Source organism: Oncorhynchus masou, chromosome 23 (assembly GCF_036934945.1).
Source record: "Oncorhynchus masou masou isolate Uvic2021 chromosome 23, UVic_Omas_1.1, whole genome shotgun sequence".
NCBI classification, from domain to species: domain Eukaryota; kingdom Metazoa; phylum Chordata; class Actinopteri; order Salmoniformes; family Salmonidae; genus Oncorhynchus; species Oncorhynchus masou.
In genome coordinates this window covers 58,919,397-58,935,781 of record NC_088234.1, presented here as the reverse complement: position 1 = coordinate 58,935,781, position 16,385 = coordinate 58,919,397, and the positions used below count along the sequence as shown (strand labels likewise).

Genomic DNA, 16,385 nt, shown 5'->3' with positions numbered 1-16,385 from the left:
TCTGTGGAACCTTTTTATATAGACAGGTGTGCATTTCCAAATCATGTCCAATCAGTTGACTTTACCACAGGTTGACTCAAATCAAGTTGTAGAATAATCTCAAGAATGGTCAATGGAAACAGGATGCACCAGAGCTCAATTTCGAGTGTCATAGCAAAGGGTCTGAATTTATGTAATTAGGTATTTCAGTTTTTTTTAAATATATATGCGTTGTCATTATGGGGTGTTGTGTGTAGATTGAGGAAAAAATGTATTGAATTTTATGTTAGAAGAATTTATTTACTTTGGTACTTTAAGAGGTCTTCAAAAAATAGCAAATGATCCTTGGTATGACCTTCTTTAAACAATTCCACATAGCTTAGTAGGATCCCCCCATCTTAGACTGGGCTTACACTCTTATGGGTTAATGCTGTAGCAAGGTTTTCTGCAGCTCAGGTTTTCAGCAGATGGCTCAGCTGAATGTATTCCCACTGACAGTTGGTCCTTTTTATAGCTACTGAAAATGCACCTGCAGAAAATGGTGTATACACCATGCCTCAATGTCCTCCTCTCAGGGAGACAGCAGCACATCAAGCCCTTATCTGGCAATTGGTTTCAGTGCCTCTCAGCTGAATCTCAGCCAGCAGCTTACCATGGAGACCGAGAATGAGGGAGACAGGAGACAGACAGACATTGTGGGCTAATGAGGATGTCAGGTAAAGGGCAAGAGGGAAACAGGAGGAAAAGGAGAGAGAGTGATGGATTGGCTACTGAGGTGAATGGTGAAAAAAGCAGGAAGGAGAGAGAAATGGAAACATTTGCTTTGTCAGTAATTGCATTGCTGTTTCCACTGTCTGAAGGAGTAACACCCTATCCTGCCTCGTGGTTAGTCTGACATTGGCATGGTCCCAGGGATCAGGGTAATCGGACAGGTCTCTGAGGGGGGAACATTATGTGAGCGGCTGTAGTCCACGAAATGCACTGGGTGTCAGGTCATCCTGTCTTGACTGTATGTACCAGTGGTTTTAGAAAACGTTAACTAGCAATGTAAGTAGCATTTCAGGGGTCATTTAAACCCCTTGGTAACCTAAGCAAAGGACATTGGGACCTTGATATGTTCAGTGTGTGTGTCACTCCTCTAATTGTCTTGTGTCACTACTCTTGTTTTGTTGTCACTAATTGTCTTGATGGGTCATTCCTCTGTCTCCTCCTCTTGTGTTTTGTCCTCAGGGACGTGTCGTCCGTGGAGCTCCTGATGAACAACCACCAAGGCATCAAGGCTGAGATCGACGCCCGCAACAACAGCTTCACCAACTGCATCGAGCTGGGCAAGTCCCTGTTGGCAAGGAAACACTACGCATTAGAGGAGGTGAGGAGCCAACAATGTCATAACACCCTCACAGATACTGTTACTTCCCTCCTCCGTTCTGTTTCTGTTTTGCCTCGTTCTACTTCTTTGTCTCCGGATGGAAATATGGCTCCCTCTAGTGGTGTGTCATTTCATGTATGGTGTTCTTAGCCTCAGTTAAAACTAAATGTCCCTTCAATTTTCAGATCAAAGAGAAGTTACTACAGTTGACAGACAAAAGGAAAGACATGATTGACAAGTGGGAGGACAGATGGGAGTGGCTAAGATTGGGTAATTCTATCAAATCGTTTTCAGTCTGTTGCACCGTATTAGCTCTGTGTAACTGCTGCTTTATACTGCCGTGTTGTCTGACTAGCTGTGTTTCTGCCTAGTTTTGGAGGTGCACCAGTTTGGTAGGGATGCGGGTGTGGCTGAGTCATGGCTGCTGGGACAGGAGCCGTACCTGTCCAGCAGGGAGATGGGGCAGAACGTGGACGAGGTGGAGAAACTCATCAAGAGACACGAGGCCTTTGAGAAGTCCGCTGCCACCTGGGAGGAGCGCTTCTCAGCGCTGGAACGGCTGACTACGGTGAGAGGACAGGGGATGTTCACAACTCACTGGGCTGTAGGTTAAACCAGTCATACAATAACTCAATTTAGGTTTTAATTAGATTAGGCATCCATCCTGTGAGGGAAATTTTCTTGGGCTTGATATAGTTAAAGAAATTAACTCATGTAAGATAAGTGTGTGTGCAAATTAAGAGGCCTGTTCTGTGTGTAGGGAAACCCATGATGTCTGGCTGCTCAGCCGATAATATGACAGAAACTGACTGGTTCCTCTGATCCTAGACAGAGTAAAGGTTATATCCTGCACACCAGTAACAGAGCTATTGTTTTAGAGCCTGTTTCTGGGGAAAGATTGTGGTGGAGAAATCTGTGTTAGGTAGGTCACCAAGATAATTAAGATGTCTTATCGGCAGAATATGCTTATGAGTGAACTGTTGAGCACTCGTCATTAGAATGTCTCCTTTCGGACTCTGGGGTTGACAGCTGCACTTCCTCCCATTATATGGGCCTCAGTCACTTGGGGTCCAGAGAGGGGAGAAGTCATGCGTGTCTATCACATGTCCCTGTTGCTATGCAGAATATCTGCAGGGCGTATGGCAAAGGAGGTCAGAAGGAAACATTGTTTCCATATATGAACTATGTGTCTTTATTGCAAACCATGTGAAGGGATGGTGTGAGTAATGGGGAACCAATCACTTGTCTCCACAGTGTCGGTGCGTCAGTCACCTCCTAGGGGGAGATAGTTTTCACCTTGAACTAGGGGAGAGAACAAAGTAACAACAAATGTCCTAAGTACTGAACAAAACAAGTTCTTTGTATTTGGGGCCGAAGGTCTGTCACAGGATGTGTGGGGTTGGTGTTTGGAACCATTGTACGTCATCTATGAGGTTGTGCCTATCCTGAGATGGTGTATATAACCCAGACGCTAACTCCACTCAGTGGGCTCTCACTCCTTCTCCTGCGGGGGTGGGGCGACCAGCCTCCTTATTATACGTTTTTAATAAAACTAATACCTTGATTGATTGATTTGACTCTCCTCATTAATAGTTAAAGGTAGAATTTCCACTCCATTCTCCAAATCTCTCATCTCATTTGTCTATCAGTCAAATTGACTTAATGAAATGACTTTAGTTTCTCAATTTCAATCTGACTAATTAGGTTGGTCATTAATGATTTGTGTCGGTTTGCGATGCAGATGGAATTACTGGAAGTGAGAAGACAGCAAGAGGAGGAAGAGAGGAAGAGGAATCCGCCACCTGCAGAGACCCAGACGGACAATGCATCGCCACAGAAGAGGTGAGAGAAAAGCCTGGAGCACCACACTAAAATGTTGTTTGGTCTGTCTGTCATGACTTATTTAGTGCTTCTGTTCTGTGTCAGTGTTTAGACTCAACAGGCACGCTCTATTCTGGTCTTGTGTTTGTCCCCGTGTGTTTTATAAATACTATAAAGTATTATGCACAGTATTACAGAGCCGTAATCACATGGAACTCCCATCTCCAATTACTCACGCAAACAGCCGAATGACCTTCAAGAAATGTATAAAACAATATCTCATGGCATAATAAGGACTGTGAAATGACACACTCAGACACACGCTATCACACTCGAACACACACAATCTACACACGTTATTCTTTAGTAGTTTTGTTTGTATGTGGTTGTTTTACATTTGATAGACTGATCAACAAGGACAGCCAAACAGTGTTTTGTTACTTGTCATGTTTTGTGTTTTCTGTGGACCCCAAGAAGAGTAGCTGCTGCTTCTGCAAAAGCTCCTGGGGATCTGAATAAACCTATAAACAGACAGAGGTAGACTCAGTGAAATGACGTTGCCTTGAGCAGCACCTCCGATATTGAGATGAGCTAGATGCAAGACTTCGTTCTCATACAGTCACACACAGAATCTGCACGTGTGTGTGTGGTACAAGGCCAAAACAACAGAAGTTGAGCCTCGCACTGCAATGCTCTTAGAAGGAGAGGAAATTAACCCACTGCCGTTTACTTTGTGCACTTACATCACATTTCTGAGTCTACCTTTAGGTGTGTTGTTTGGGGCTGACTGTTTTCTGTGTGTTTATAGATACAGCATTTGGGACTGTCTGTCTGTGTGTTATGAATGTCCCAGTGTGTTTATACTGCACTATGTTTGAGACTGACGTCTCTGTGTGTGTCGTCCCTCAGGGAGGGTGAGCAGGTGTCTCAGAACGGACTGCCATCGGACCAGGACTCCCCTCGGGTTAGTTACCGCTCCCCAGCCTACCAAAAGTACACCAGCTTTCAGACCCGCAGGACTGGGACTGGGGGCAAGAATGGCGGGTGGGTCGGACCGTGACCCACAACACCCCCTGCCCCCCACCCAAGGGGAGGACTGTACACCCCCCACCCCCCCACCAGTGATTAAGACAATTAGTCACACTTATTCCTCATTTACCATTTAGCCTTATCCTATGTCCGTTACAAAACACTATACCTTATCCTATGTCCGTTACAAAACACTATACCTTATCCTATGTCCGTTACAAAACACTATACCTTATCCTATGTCCGTTACAAAACCCTTATTACGTTACAAAACACTATACCTTATCCTATGTCCGTTACAAAACACTATACCTTATCCTATGTCCGTTACAAAACACTATACCTTATCCTATGTCCGTTACAAAACACTACACCTTATCCTATGTCTGTTACAAAACACTATACCTTATCCTATGTCTGTTACAAAACACTATACCTTATCCTATGTCCGGTACAAAACACTATACCTTATCCTATGTCCGGTACAAAACACTATACCTTATCCTATGTCCGGTACAAAACACTATACCTTATCCTATGTCCGGTACAAAACACTACACCTTATCCTATGTCCGGTACAAAACACTACACCTTATCCTATGTCCGGTACAAAACACTACACCTTATCCTATGTCTGTTACAAAACACTATACCTTATCCTATGTCCGTTACAAAACACTATACCTTATCCTATGTCCGTTACAAAACACTATACCTTATCCTATGTCCGGTACAAAACACTACACCTTATCCTATGTCCGGTACAAAACACTATACCTTATCCTACCTTGAGTATTCCTTTTTCTTTTATTTGCGTAATGCGTTTTAATGCAAATTAGCTTTGCTGATTGCAGTTTTCTGTGTTGCCGTTTTTTTATTCACCTAATCTTATTCTATCACAGCGGATGTTGCTGGACTGAACATGGATAATTAGATCAGTTTTGCTTAATAGGTTAGTTATTAGTGCTTTAATCTTTTATACCTTCATATTGCTTCAAACCGACTGGTGCCTTTATTGATAGATCAAACACTGAGGACTGCTTAGCGCTGGACCTGCTCTGCAGTAGCTGATAGATGGTAGCTGCAGTAGCTGATAGATGGTAGCTGCAGTAGCTGATAGATGGTAGCTGATAGATGGTAGCTGATAGATGGTAGCTGATAGATGGTAGCTGATAGATGGTAGCTGCTAGATGGTAGCTGCGGCAGCTGCTAGATGGTAGCTGCGGCAGCTGCTAGATGGTAGCTGCGGCAGCTGCTAGATGGTAGCTGCGGCAGCTGCTAGATGGTAGCTGCGGCAGCTGCTAGATGGTAGCTGCGGCAGCTGCTAGATGGTAGCTGCGGCAGCTGCTAGATGGTAGCTGCGGCAGCTGATAGATGGTAGCTGCGGCAGCTGATAGATACTTGACTATTACATTTACATTTACATTTAAGTCATTTAGCAGACGCTCTTAGACTATTAGTTGATCAGATGTAAGCAGAGCAAAGATTACATGGGAAGGTGGAAATAAGATATGAAATCAATTTGGATGGTAGAGGACCAGATATAAAGTTGAGTTTGGAAACGCTATTTCAAAAGCAGAGATTGAGCAAAGGATCAAAACAATAAATTAATACATTATTACATTATTACATTTTAATCCTAGTGGATTGAAATTATTTATTGGTTGATAGAAAGTGAAGCATAATGGGACACAAGCACACTCAGTGAGTGTGCGTGTGTATGAATGGACGTGTGTGTGTGTGTGTGTGTGTGTGTGTGTATACAGGGTTGGGGTAACAAATTACATTGTAGGGATTTTATACGGGTAACTCTAATCCGTTACTAGCAAAAATATTGTAATCAGATTACAGATACTTTTGAAAAACTAGATGATTACTTCAAGGATTACTTTTTAAATTCAGTAGGAAGTTTGCGCCAAAAAAATCTTTGACTCTTCTGTTACTCAATGACGTTCAAATCAGCATTGAAAAAAGGCGCACGTTTAAGTTTGTTCCACCTGAGTGAGTCTGACCACAAGTCAGAGACCACTAGGGTGACACACCAAATGGGTTTGATGGATCGCGGGAATAGGCTTTTGTAGGCCACAGTCCAAGCTGTGTCTTCCAATGGTACGACTGCTGTCGGCATCCAAAGATTATCCAACTTGAATAAACGCTTGGAGGTAAGGATGACAGTAGTGGTGTAGTCTACGGCGATACGGATATCACTTATTATTGATATCTACACAGCGCATTGATGTGAATCACACTGCTACTCTGTCATTTAGCTATTTGCGCCTTACGGATTGTGCTTGTGGATGGCTCTTCACAAATCTAAATGTGTATTTGAACCCAATAATGGTTGAATTTAAGATGTTTAAGCTGCTTATAAATCATTGTTTTTGAAGCCAGTGAAAAATGTGCTCTCTCAACAGCTGCACAGTGTGGGTCCCAGCCTGAGCAATAAAAGCCCCACTTTATTCCATAATCTAATTCATGCTGCAAATTATATATTTTTTTATCCATAGGCCTAAAGGACACGTTCCAACTCGCTCACTTTTGATAGACTTAAAGGGGCAATCTGTAGTTGCTACACCATTTTTGGAATTATATCTGTCTATCTAGAATATAACTTCGAAATGCCTCATGAGCATAGTTCAACTGTCGTACCACATCAGAACCCAAAATATGAGCTTGTTTTTCTCGATGTTTGTAGACATGTAAATGTAAACAAACACTGTATAGCCTCATAGCATGTTTGAAACAATAATTTTGATATCATGGATAGTCAGTCCTTGTATTCATAGTTCTGTCTATTAATCTGAGAGTGGTTACATTTCTCCAGGCCCATCCCTCAGCTTTGTACCAAAACAGAGGCGGGGCAAATGTTTTGTTATTGTTTCATCTGTGGATTTGCCCTTTAAACAGCTGCATATTATCAAGATAAGATATCAAAGTGTCACCAACAAAAAGTTAAACAATAGGCGTATAGCAAATGCAGCATATGGCATTCATTTTTCACATGTAAATAGCACTTTTCATTAGCCCTCAAAGCATGCCATTCCATTAGCGCAGCATTTATTTTTCAACTCAGTCCATGACAGCAAAATCCTAAACAACAGAGTAGGGCTGGCTAATAAGTCCTTAGTTTTGGGGTTATGCTCAGGTAAAATAACTTGGCTAATCTATATTTCCATATTTCCAAGTCCTATTCTTGAAGATGAAAGGGTTTAACATTTATTGGAATGACTGGAATTCTGGTAGATTTAGAATTGTTGTGTAAAGATGTAATTTAATCATATATGTAATAGAAAGCGATGGGTTGGGACACAAGCACAAGCGATGGGTTAGAAGAAGCCTACATAACCAACCCATAAAGTCAAATTTAACATCCATATGTGGCCAGCTATGTAAACTTTAACATTGATTTATCCTGCAATAGATGTGGTTCAATTGGTAACATACATTTTGTCTTCTTCTAATGCCTCTTAAGGGGAAAGTAATCTAAAAGTAACAATGTAATCAGATAATAGATTGGGTAATCCAAAAGTTACTTTACTGATTACAATTTTGGACAGGTAACAAGTAACGGAATGCATTTATAAAGTAACCTACCCAACCGTGTGTATGTGTGGGGGAATGAACCCCCCCCCCCCCCCACTGTGTAGACTTCTATTTGTCTTTTCCTTATTTCCTCTTTCCTTTCCCCTCCCCCTTCTTTCTCTCTTCCCCTTCAGCTCGACACTCCTCTCCTCCTGTCTCCATCCCTGATGATAATACTGTTTATGTATGTTATTGTTTACAAACTTACCATGTGGAACCTGAATAACTGACAGACAAAGTGCACGACTTAAATCGGTCACTCAGTAATGCCATTAAATCATATTCTTTAGTCCGCTCAGGATTCAAGTTGCACCAGATCAAGTCAACCAGGTCTCTTGCAAAATAGATTTTTATCTCAGTGACTTACCTGAATAAAAAAAGGTTACATAAAATTCAAGAAATGAAAAGTAGTGAGTAGCTACTGTATCTTTCCCAGATGTCCATCCATTTCACATCATCTTCACCCTCGTCCAGACCACCCATACATGATGTCATAACGCCATCCTACAGTACCATCTCAAATACCGGTTCATTACGTATGATTCACTTCACTGTGTGGAAGGGATATTCATATCACTTCACTGTGGTAATTCTGTTTTTAGGTTTGTTCCAGTGGTGGCGAATGCGTTTGTGTGTGTAGGGGGGTATGCACCCCCCTATCAGTCATTCATTGGTCCTCAGTAGATCTATGGTACCTGCTTTGATGTTCTCATGTCACTTTTCATGTTACTATAGATCTGTGTATCGGATCTTCATTTCCTCCCTGGTTGTGTTTGTGTTGGTCCACCCTTGAATCATTTCTTCCTTGCACACACCACACTAACACACTTTCCCCAATAAAACCTTGATAGTCAATCACTTACCATGTTCTGTTTGTTGTCCTTGTTTTTGTCCTCATGTCTTATGTTGTTGTTGTTTTGCATGTCGTCATTGTTGTTAATCACCTTCCACTTTCAGTGACAACTGTTATTATTCTATGGTTTCGTCCCGGTTTTATACACATTCATGTGCAATACTTTTTCATTCCATTTTTAATTTCATTGTCATGTAGATATCATTTATCCAGTGGACGTCTGACATTAAATTCACAGTATTTTATTTTGGTGTAAAAAGGCACCCATCCAAACTGGGAGATCAATGTTTGAGCAATTCTAAGGTTAGTGTGTGTAGTTCTGCATAAGGGTAATTTCTAAGGTAACTACAGTTACTACTATCAAAATTATCCTCCAATTCAATCAAAGTTGATCTGAGAGTATTTATGTAGAGGTGATTAGTCTAGCTGGATTATTATCAGTTTGGAGAACATATTTGAGAAAGAATTTCGGTGCAAATGTGACCATTAATAATATAATTCCCGATATGAGTGTCAGCCCAAGCGAAAAACTAATTTAGCTTTTACCCTGAACATTTTAACAAAGAGGTGATGACAGATATCACTCCCATGTTGCACCAATCGAAGACTGCAAAACCTGGCAGCGATGCAGTCCATCTCCAGTGTTGGTCCAGCCAATGGCAGGATCTCTGTATAAGCATCAAGGATTTGTCCATCGCCTGGCAAGCTCTCAGTAAAAGTATCCATGATTGGTCCAGCCTTGAAGAGCTCAGTAATGGGTAATGAGTTGGAGTGGGTGTGTTGTGAAATAATATTTTAACTGGCCAATTTTGCCTTCCCCTTCACTTTACAATAATGAAACAAATGTCAATAATGAGTTCAAACAATGTGCTAATTGTTTGGGATTTTGGTTTGGTCTTTCCCTCCTTTTCACTCCCTTTCTATCTCTTTATTCAACAGTGTTTTGTGTGGGCGTGGCAATGTGGTGGGCATGTCCTAACCTCTGATCTGTGCATGTCTTTGAAATGCTCTCTCTTGCTGTCTCAGCTGGACCCCGGTCCCACTATAACCAATCCCATAATCCAATGCTCTTCTAGATCAGTAGTGGCTCAGCTTTTCTCAGAATCTATATAAAGGTTGACTGAGGTGGCTTACAGATTTTTACTGTATTTGCAAGCGTATCCCTTTAACCAAGCTTAGATTATCGGCATTTGAGTTTGTCAAACAGTGAGTCACTGCAGGTGAGAGTGAATCAAACTGTTAGTGTAACCTCATATCAGACGGCTGTTCGTCTAGAGTCAGATTTGGGCTCTCGAGTGGCGCAGTGGTCTAAGACTGCATCTCAGTGCAAGAGGTGTCACTGTAGTACCTGGCTTGACTCCAGGCTGCATCACATCCGGCTGTGATTGGGAGTCCCACAGGGCGGCGCACAATTGGCCCAGCGTTGGCCGGGGTAGGCCGTCATTGTAAATAAGTATTTGTTCTTAACTGACTTGCCTGGTTAAATAAAAAGTGTAAAAAAAGATGGCGGCAGAGGTTCATTGTGAATCAGTCAGATTGAGTCATTGGAGAGTCGGGTTAGAGTAAGTCACAAATCAAGTCTCAAATGGAGGGCACTTGATGTCAGAGAGAAAGTTGGAGAGATCCAGTGAGCGGGTTAGAAAACTGTCAGAGACGGAGATGCAGTTAAATACTTGATTAGAGTTTCAACTCAGGCACTGAACTCTAAGAGCTGAGGGACTATATGGAGCTATGGACCTAATAAGGAGCACAGAAACACATAGGGGCATTCTAGCCAGAGGTTGGGGAACAAAGTTACACAGACAAAGTCGCAACACTGTGGGTGAGACATGACGTGAGGATAGCAGTCACTCAGAGGTGACTCAGCTCTGGGGTTCTCTGTGTCATTAATCTTCTGATGACTCTGGGATATAATTGTGAAATAGAGGCACACCACATTGCCAGTTTGAGGCTGGTGTCAGGGCATTGTTTTGGTTTATACAGACACCTATCCAAAGGCTCTTTTATGAAGACATTTTTCTTCATCAAATGGAAATGTGGAGACTCATTGTGATGAAATATTTATTTCTCATTTACAGTACAATAGTTGTAGAGAATACCGCTTGAACTTAACTATACTTGTCTTAAAGCCATGTTGTCATATAGCAATCAAAGGGAACATACTGAATGTTTCTACACTGCCTCTCATCCTGCATGAAGCTTTATCCAACTCTGACCTCCAGCTCCACTGTGTGTTGTCTAGCCCCAGCCTTCTCTAATACTTGTTTCTGACAGGACAACGGAGAGGAAAGTGACATCGTTAATGGGGTGGAGGAGCCCAGCCCAGGCGGGTCGCCCGGTGAAGCACGCAAGGTCAAGCCCAGCCAGGCTGCCACACTCCCGGCCAAGTCCCAGGACTCAGCCCCAGCCAACCAGATGGAAGGCTACCTGCACCGCAAACACGAGTGGGAGGGTCACAACAAGAAGGCATCCAACAGGTACACACAGATACAGTTGAAGTAGGAGGTTTACATACACTTAGGTTGGAGTCATTAAAACTAGTTTTTCAACCACTCCACAAATTTCTTATTAACAAACTATAGTTTTGGCAAGTCAGTTAGGACATCTACTTTACATGACACAAGTCATTTTTCCAACAATTGTTTACAGGCAGACTTATAGTTCACTGCATCACAATTCCAGTGGGTCAGAAGTGTACATGCACTAAGTTGACTGTGCCTTTAAAAAGCTTGGAAAATTCCAGAAAATTGTTATGGCTTCTGATAGGCTAATTGACATAATTTGAGTCAATTGGAGTTGTACCTGTGGATGTATTTCAAGGCCTACCTTCAAACGCAGTGCCTCTTTGCTTGACATCATGGGAAAATCTAAATAAATCAGCCAAGAAAAAAATTGTAGACCTCCATAAGTCTGATTCATCCTTGGTCTGGTTCATCCCCCAAACGCCTGAAGATGCCACGTCCATCTGTACAAACAATAGTACACAAGTATAAATACCATGGGACCATGCAGCCATCATACCGCTCAGGAAGGATACGCCTTCTGTCTCCTAGAGATTAACGTACTTTGGTGAGAAAAGTGCAAATCAATCCCAGAACAACAGCAAAGGACCTTGTGAAATGCTGGAGGAAACGGGTACAAAAGTATCTATATCCACAGTAAAACGAGTCCTATATTGACATAACCTGAAAGGACGCTCAGCAAGGAAGAAGCCACTGCTCCAAAACCGCCATAAAAAGCCAGAATACGGTTTGCAACTGCACATGGGGACAAAGATCGTACTTTTTGGAGAAATGTCCTCTGGTCTGATGAAACAAAAATAGAACTGTATGGCCATAATGACCATCGTTATATTTGGAGGAGAAAGGGGCAGGCTTGCAAGCCGAAGAACACTATCCGAAGCATGGGGGTGGCAGCATCATGTTGTGGGGGTGCTTTGCTGCAGGAGGGACTGGTGCACTTCACAAAATAGATGGCATCGTGAGGCAGGAATATTGTATGGATATAATATTTTTTGTATTTTAATTTTTACATCTTTTCTCCCTAATTTCGTGGTATCCAATTGTTTGTTTTTTTAGTAGCTACTATCTTGTCTTTTTGCTACAGCTCCCATACGGGCTCGGCACATTGTTAGCTAATCCAAGTTTATAATTTTAAAAGGCTAATTGATCATTAGAAAACCCTTTTGCAAGTATGTTAGCACAGCTGAAAATTGTTCTGATTAAAGAAGCAATAAAACTTGTTTCTTTAGACTAGTTGAGTATCTGGAGCATCAGCATTTGTGGGTTCGATTACAGGCTCAAAATGTCCAGAAACAAAGAACCTTCTTCTGAAACTCGTCTATGTAGATATTCCATAGAAAAATCAGCCATTTCCAGCTACTATAGTAATTTACAACATTAACCATGTCTACACTGTATTTCTGATCAATTTGATGTTATTTTTCTTTCAAAAACAGGGACATTTAAGTGACTCAACTTTTGAACGGTAGTGTACGTTGACACCTGCTCGTCAAACATAATTTCAAAATCATGGACATTAATATGGAGTTGGTCCCCCCTTTGCTGCTATAACAGCCTCCACTCTTCTGAGAAGGCTTTGAACTAGATGTTGGAACATTGCTGCGGAGACTTACTTCCATTCAGCAACAAGAGCATCTGTGAGGTTGGGTGATTTTAGGTGTGGCTCGCAGTTCGTCCCAAAGGTGTTCGATGGGGTTGAGGTTAGGCCTCTGTGCAGGCCATTCAAGTTCTTCCACACCGATCTTGACAATCCATTGTCATGCTCAAACAGGAAAGGTCCTTCCCCAAACTGTTGCCACAAAGTTGGAAGCGCTTAATCGTCTAGAATGCCATTGTATGCTGAAGCGTTAATATTTCCCTTCACTGGAACTATGAAAAACATCCCCAGATCATTATTCCTCCTCCGAACTTTAGTTGGCATTATGCATTTGGGCGGGTAGTGTTCTCCTGGCATCCTCCAAACACAGATCTGTCAGCCAGACTGCAGGATGGTGAAGCTTGATTCATCACTCCAGAGAACGCGTTTCCACTGCGCCAGAGTCCAATGGCGGTGAGCTTTACACCACTCCAACCGACGCTTGACGATGTGCATGGTGAACTTAGGCTTGTGTGCAGCTGCTCGGACATGGAAACCAATTTTTATGATGCTCCCGACAAACAGTTCTTGTGCTGACGTTGCGTCGAGGCAGTTTGGAAGTCGCTAGTGAGTGTTGCAACTGAGGACAGATTATTTGTATGCCTTATGTGCTTCAGCATTCGGCATTCCCATTCTATGAACTTGTGTGGCCTACCATTTCGCGGCTAAGTCGTTGTTGCGCCTAGACGTTTCCACTTCACAATAACAGCCCTTAGTTGACCGGGGAAGCTCTAGCAGGGCAGAAATTTGCCGAACTGACTTGTTGGGAAGGTGGCATCCAATGACGGTGTCACGTTGAAAGTCACTGAGCTCTTCAGTACTGTCATTCTATTGTCTGTTTGTCTATGGAGATTGCATGGTGGTTGTGTGCTCAATTTTATACACTTGTCTGCAAGGGTGTGGCTGAACTAGCTGAATCCACTCATTTTAAAGGATGTCCACATACTTTTGTGTATATATAGTGAACATTCCTGACAAATTATTTTGCCGGCACTGCACTGACAACTTTTTGTCTGTTTCAGATCCTGGCACAATGTGTATTGCGTGATCAACAACCGGGAGATGGGCTTCTACAAAGATCATAAGAGTGCCAGCCAGGGGATCCCTTACCACAACCAGATCCCCATCAGCCTGAAGGATGCTGCGTGTGAGGTCGCCCTCGACTACAAGAAGAAGAAGCATGTGTTCAAACTGAAGTGAGCACTACTTAGTGAATAGCTCCCTCTGTCTTGCATTATCAGAAGATGAGGTCTTGCATACTGTAGCCAGTAGTATGCTTTACTCAAGTTATTATTTTCCTTTTACAGAGCTACAGATGGCAATGAGTATCTCTTCCAAGCCAACGAGGATGTAAGTTTGTTTAGCTATACATCTGTACAGTGTATGTGACGTTCTTCCTGTGAATGTTGTTTACTATCTTCAGTCCTTGTCTCCATGTGGATGGTGTGGGTGTCTGAATTTTGATGTATTGGTATGATCTGTGATGCGTGTCCTGATAAATCCTTGTCTGGGCCGCAGGAGGAGATGAACTCGTGGATGCAAGCCATCTCCAGCGCTGCGTCCTCTGATAAGACAGAGATGACCCCCAGCAGCCACAGCACCCCCGCCTCCAGCCGAGCCCAGACCCTGCCTGCCTCCGTCGCCCTGGCAACTGAGTCCAGCCCTGGCAAGCGTGAGAAGGACAAAGAAAAGCGCTTCAGCCTTTTCAGCAAAAAGAAATAGACCCCTCAGCCCCCCAATGCCATTCCTCTCATCTCCCCTGCTCCTCTTAAAGCCAGACTCCAGCATGCAAGCTCAGAGCCAAAACTCCACACTCTGTGCCTAACAATCCTACAGCTGGGCTCAGAGGTCAAATACAGTATGCTATTTTCTTTTTTTAAGATAAGGAACAAACGAAAAAAGATGAAATATTATGTTAAGGTAGACATGATGCTTTGGGCAGCCTACATTGTAAACCATCCATAATTCACCGCTGAAAAACAAGACAGGGTTTCCAGTTAAGATTTCTTTGTATTTTCTCTCTGTTTTCCTGCTTTCTCCTCCCCGTGCTTTTCACTTGTTGCTTTGGTTGTTTTTTTCCCCATTCTTTTTGTAATAGTATGTAGTTTCTAGGGTCTGGCCTCAGTTTTGTGAGGCGATCTTTGAAAGATGACATTCTGAGTTGAAAAGCAAAGTCAGCGGTGCTTTGAACTGTGTATAACTTGTCTATAACAAACTATTAAAAACCAGTTTAATTTCACTTACTAATAATAAGCTCTACAACCATTAAGCTTCAATGTAGTCTCATTTTATCCCCTAAAATGTAGTATAACATTAATTTGGATGAAAAGACAGGGGTTAATTTTCTCCATCACTGTGGTAAATTTCTGTCATATCGCTTCAAGAAGCAAATGGTACGTTCAAGACAACTGGGAACTCAGAAAAATACGAGGTCAAATCATGACTTCAGTGATCTTCAGGTTGGAACTCTAGAAAGAGGCTGAATGACGTTCAAAGCTATTTTTCCCCAGTCAGAGCTCTTTTCTTTTTTTTTGAGTTCCCAGTTGTTTTGAACTCAGCCAAAGTGTCACTTGCCACATGAAACTTGACTGCTGACATGCAAAACATTTTGGGACTTTATCAACTGTGGACTAATGAAATAAATACCAAAATATAGTTTTTGGGTGGAGTTTTCCTTTACGTTTGTCATGATTTTTTGTACAATGTTATATACTATGCCGGCTCAATAAATTGCTAAGACCAGTCAGAATGTTGGATATCCATGAAGAACTAGAACACAGATTAATGAAAACATTATTCTGTCCTTCATTAAATTTGTTTTCCTACATATTTGAGTTGCATTATGTATGTTTAAAATGTATTGAGCATAAAAATGTATGTACAATAAACACTTTAAGCATTGATGTTAAGTGGAAAAGTGAATTCTAAAGCATTCACTGGAATAAGTCTTGTCGTGGAAAAATGCTTGCTTGTTGGCTATAGCACTGCATATGATCATTTTTGCTAAGAATCTCTGGCTCTTTGATAAATAGTGTGCATCTTCTGTCACTGTACCTAATTGTAATGAAATATTTCTTCATATTGCACAATCAACAATGCAATGATGAGAGAAAGCTTGTTTTCCATAGCAGGTTCTCTAAGTATGTAGTTTAATATGGACCAAGGTCACAGGTAGATGGAACTGCACCAGTAGACTTTTCCCCTCTCTGTTAAATATGTGCAAAACCATTAAATTGCTTTTAAGATGCAATCTCTCTTTGTTTTCAGTATGACAGCTTCACCCCAAATCAGAAACTATTCCTGTTGTCATTACAGCTTCTATACGATTTAATACATTTTAATGACATGCCTCATTAGGTGCAACCACTTATTATTCGTTACAAAAACGCTCAATGCTTTTACTAAGCAATTAGACGGTGCTATGTAAAAACATGTTAATGACTAATTACATTTCTGTTTAAACAACATAAGCAATGACAGTTATGTAATAAATCCTGTGTCCTCTTCACCTTCACCTCATTTAGGCAATATAGATTTTTCTGACTGTCCGTAACTCTCAGTATTGTTGAGTCACTTAATTCTTGGTTCTTTCAC

The 16,385-nt window shown here is 41.9% G+C and overlaps 1 protein-coding gene across 3 annotated transcripts in view; it reads left to right on the top strand.

The window, feature by feature from the left end:
- LOC135511123 (spectrin beta chain, non-erythrocytic 1-like) overlaps window positions 1-16,041 on the top strand; it is a 164,015-nt gene extending 147,974 nt beyond the window's left edge. For 2 of the 3 annotated variants that reach the window (XM_064932685.1, XM_064932684.1), the window contains 9 exons: window positions 1,210-1,348; window positions 1,534-1,618; window positions 1,720-1,916; window positions 3,090-3,190; window positions 4,079-4,133; window positions 10,908-11,110; window positions 13,814-13,987; window positions 14,099-14,141; window positions 14,310-16,041. In XM_064932685.1, coding sequence (XP_064788757.1) covers window positions 1,210-1,348; window positions 1,534-1,618; window positions 1,720-1,916; window positions 3,090-3,190; window positions 4,079-4,133; window positions 10,908-11,110; window positions 13,814-13,987; window positions 14,099-14,141; window positions 14,310-14,513 — 1,201 coding nt within the window. In that variant the 3' untranslated portion in view covers window positions 14,514-16,041. The remainder of the gene's footprint in view (window positions 1-1,209; window positions 1,349-1,533; window positions 1,619-1,719; window positions 1,917-3,089; window positions 3,191-4,078; window positions 4,134-10,907; window positions 11,111-13,813; window positions 13,988-14,098; window positions 14,142-14,309) is intronic. The other variant, XM_064932686.1, reaches the window with a different exon arrangement.
- Window positions 16,042-16,385: the final 344 nt, after the last annotated feature.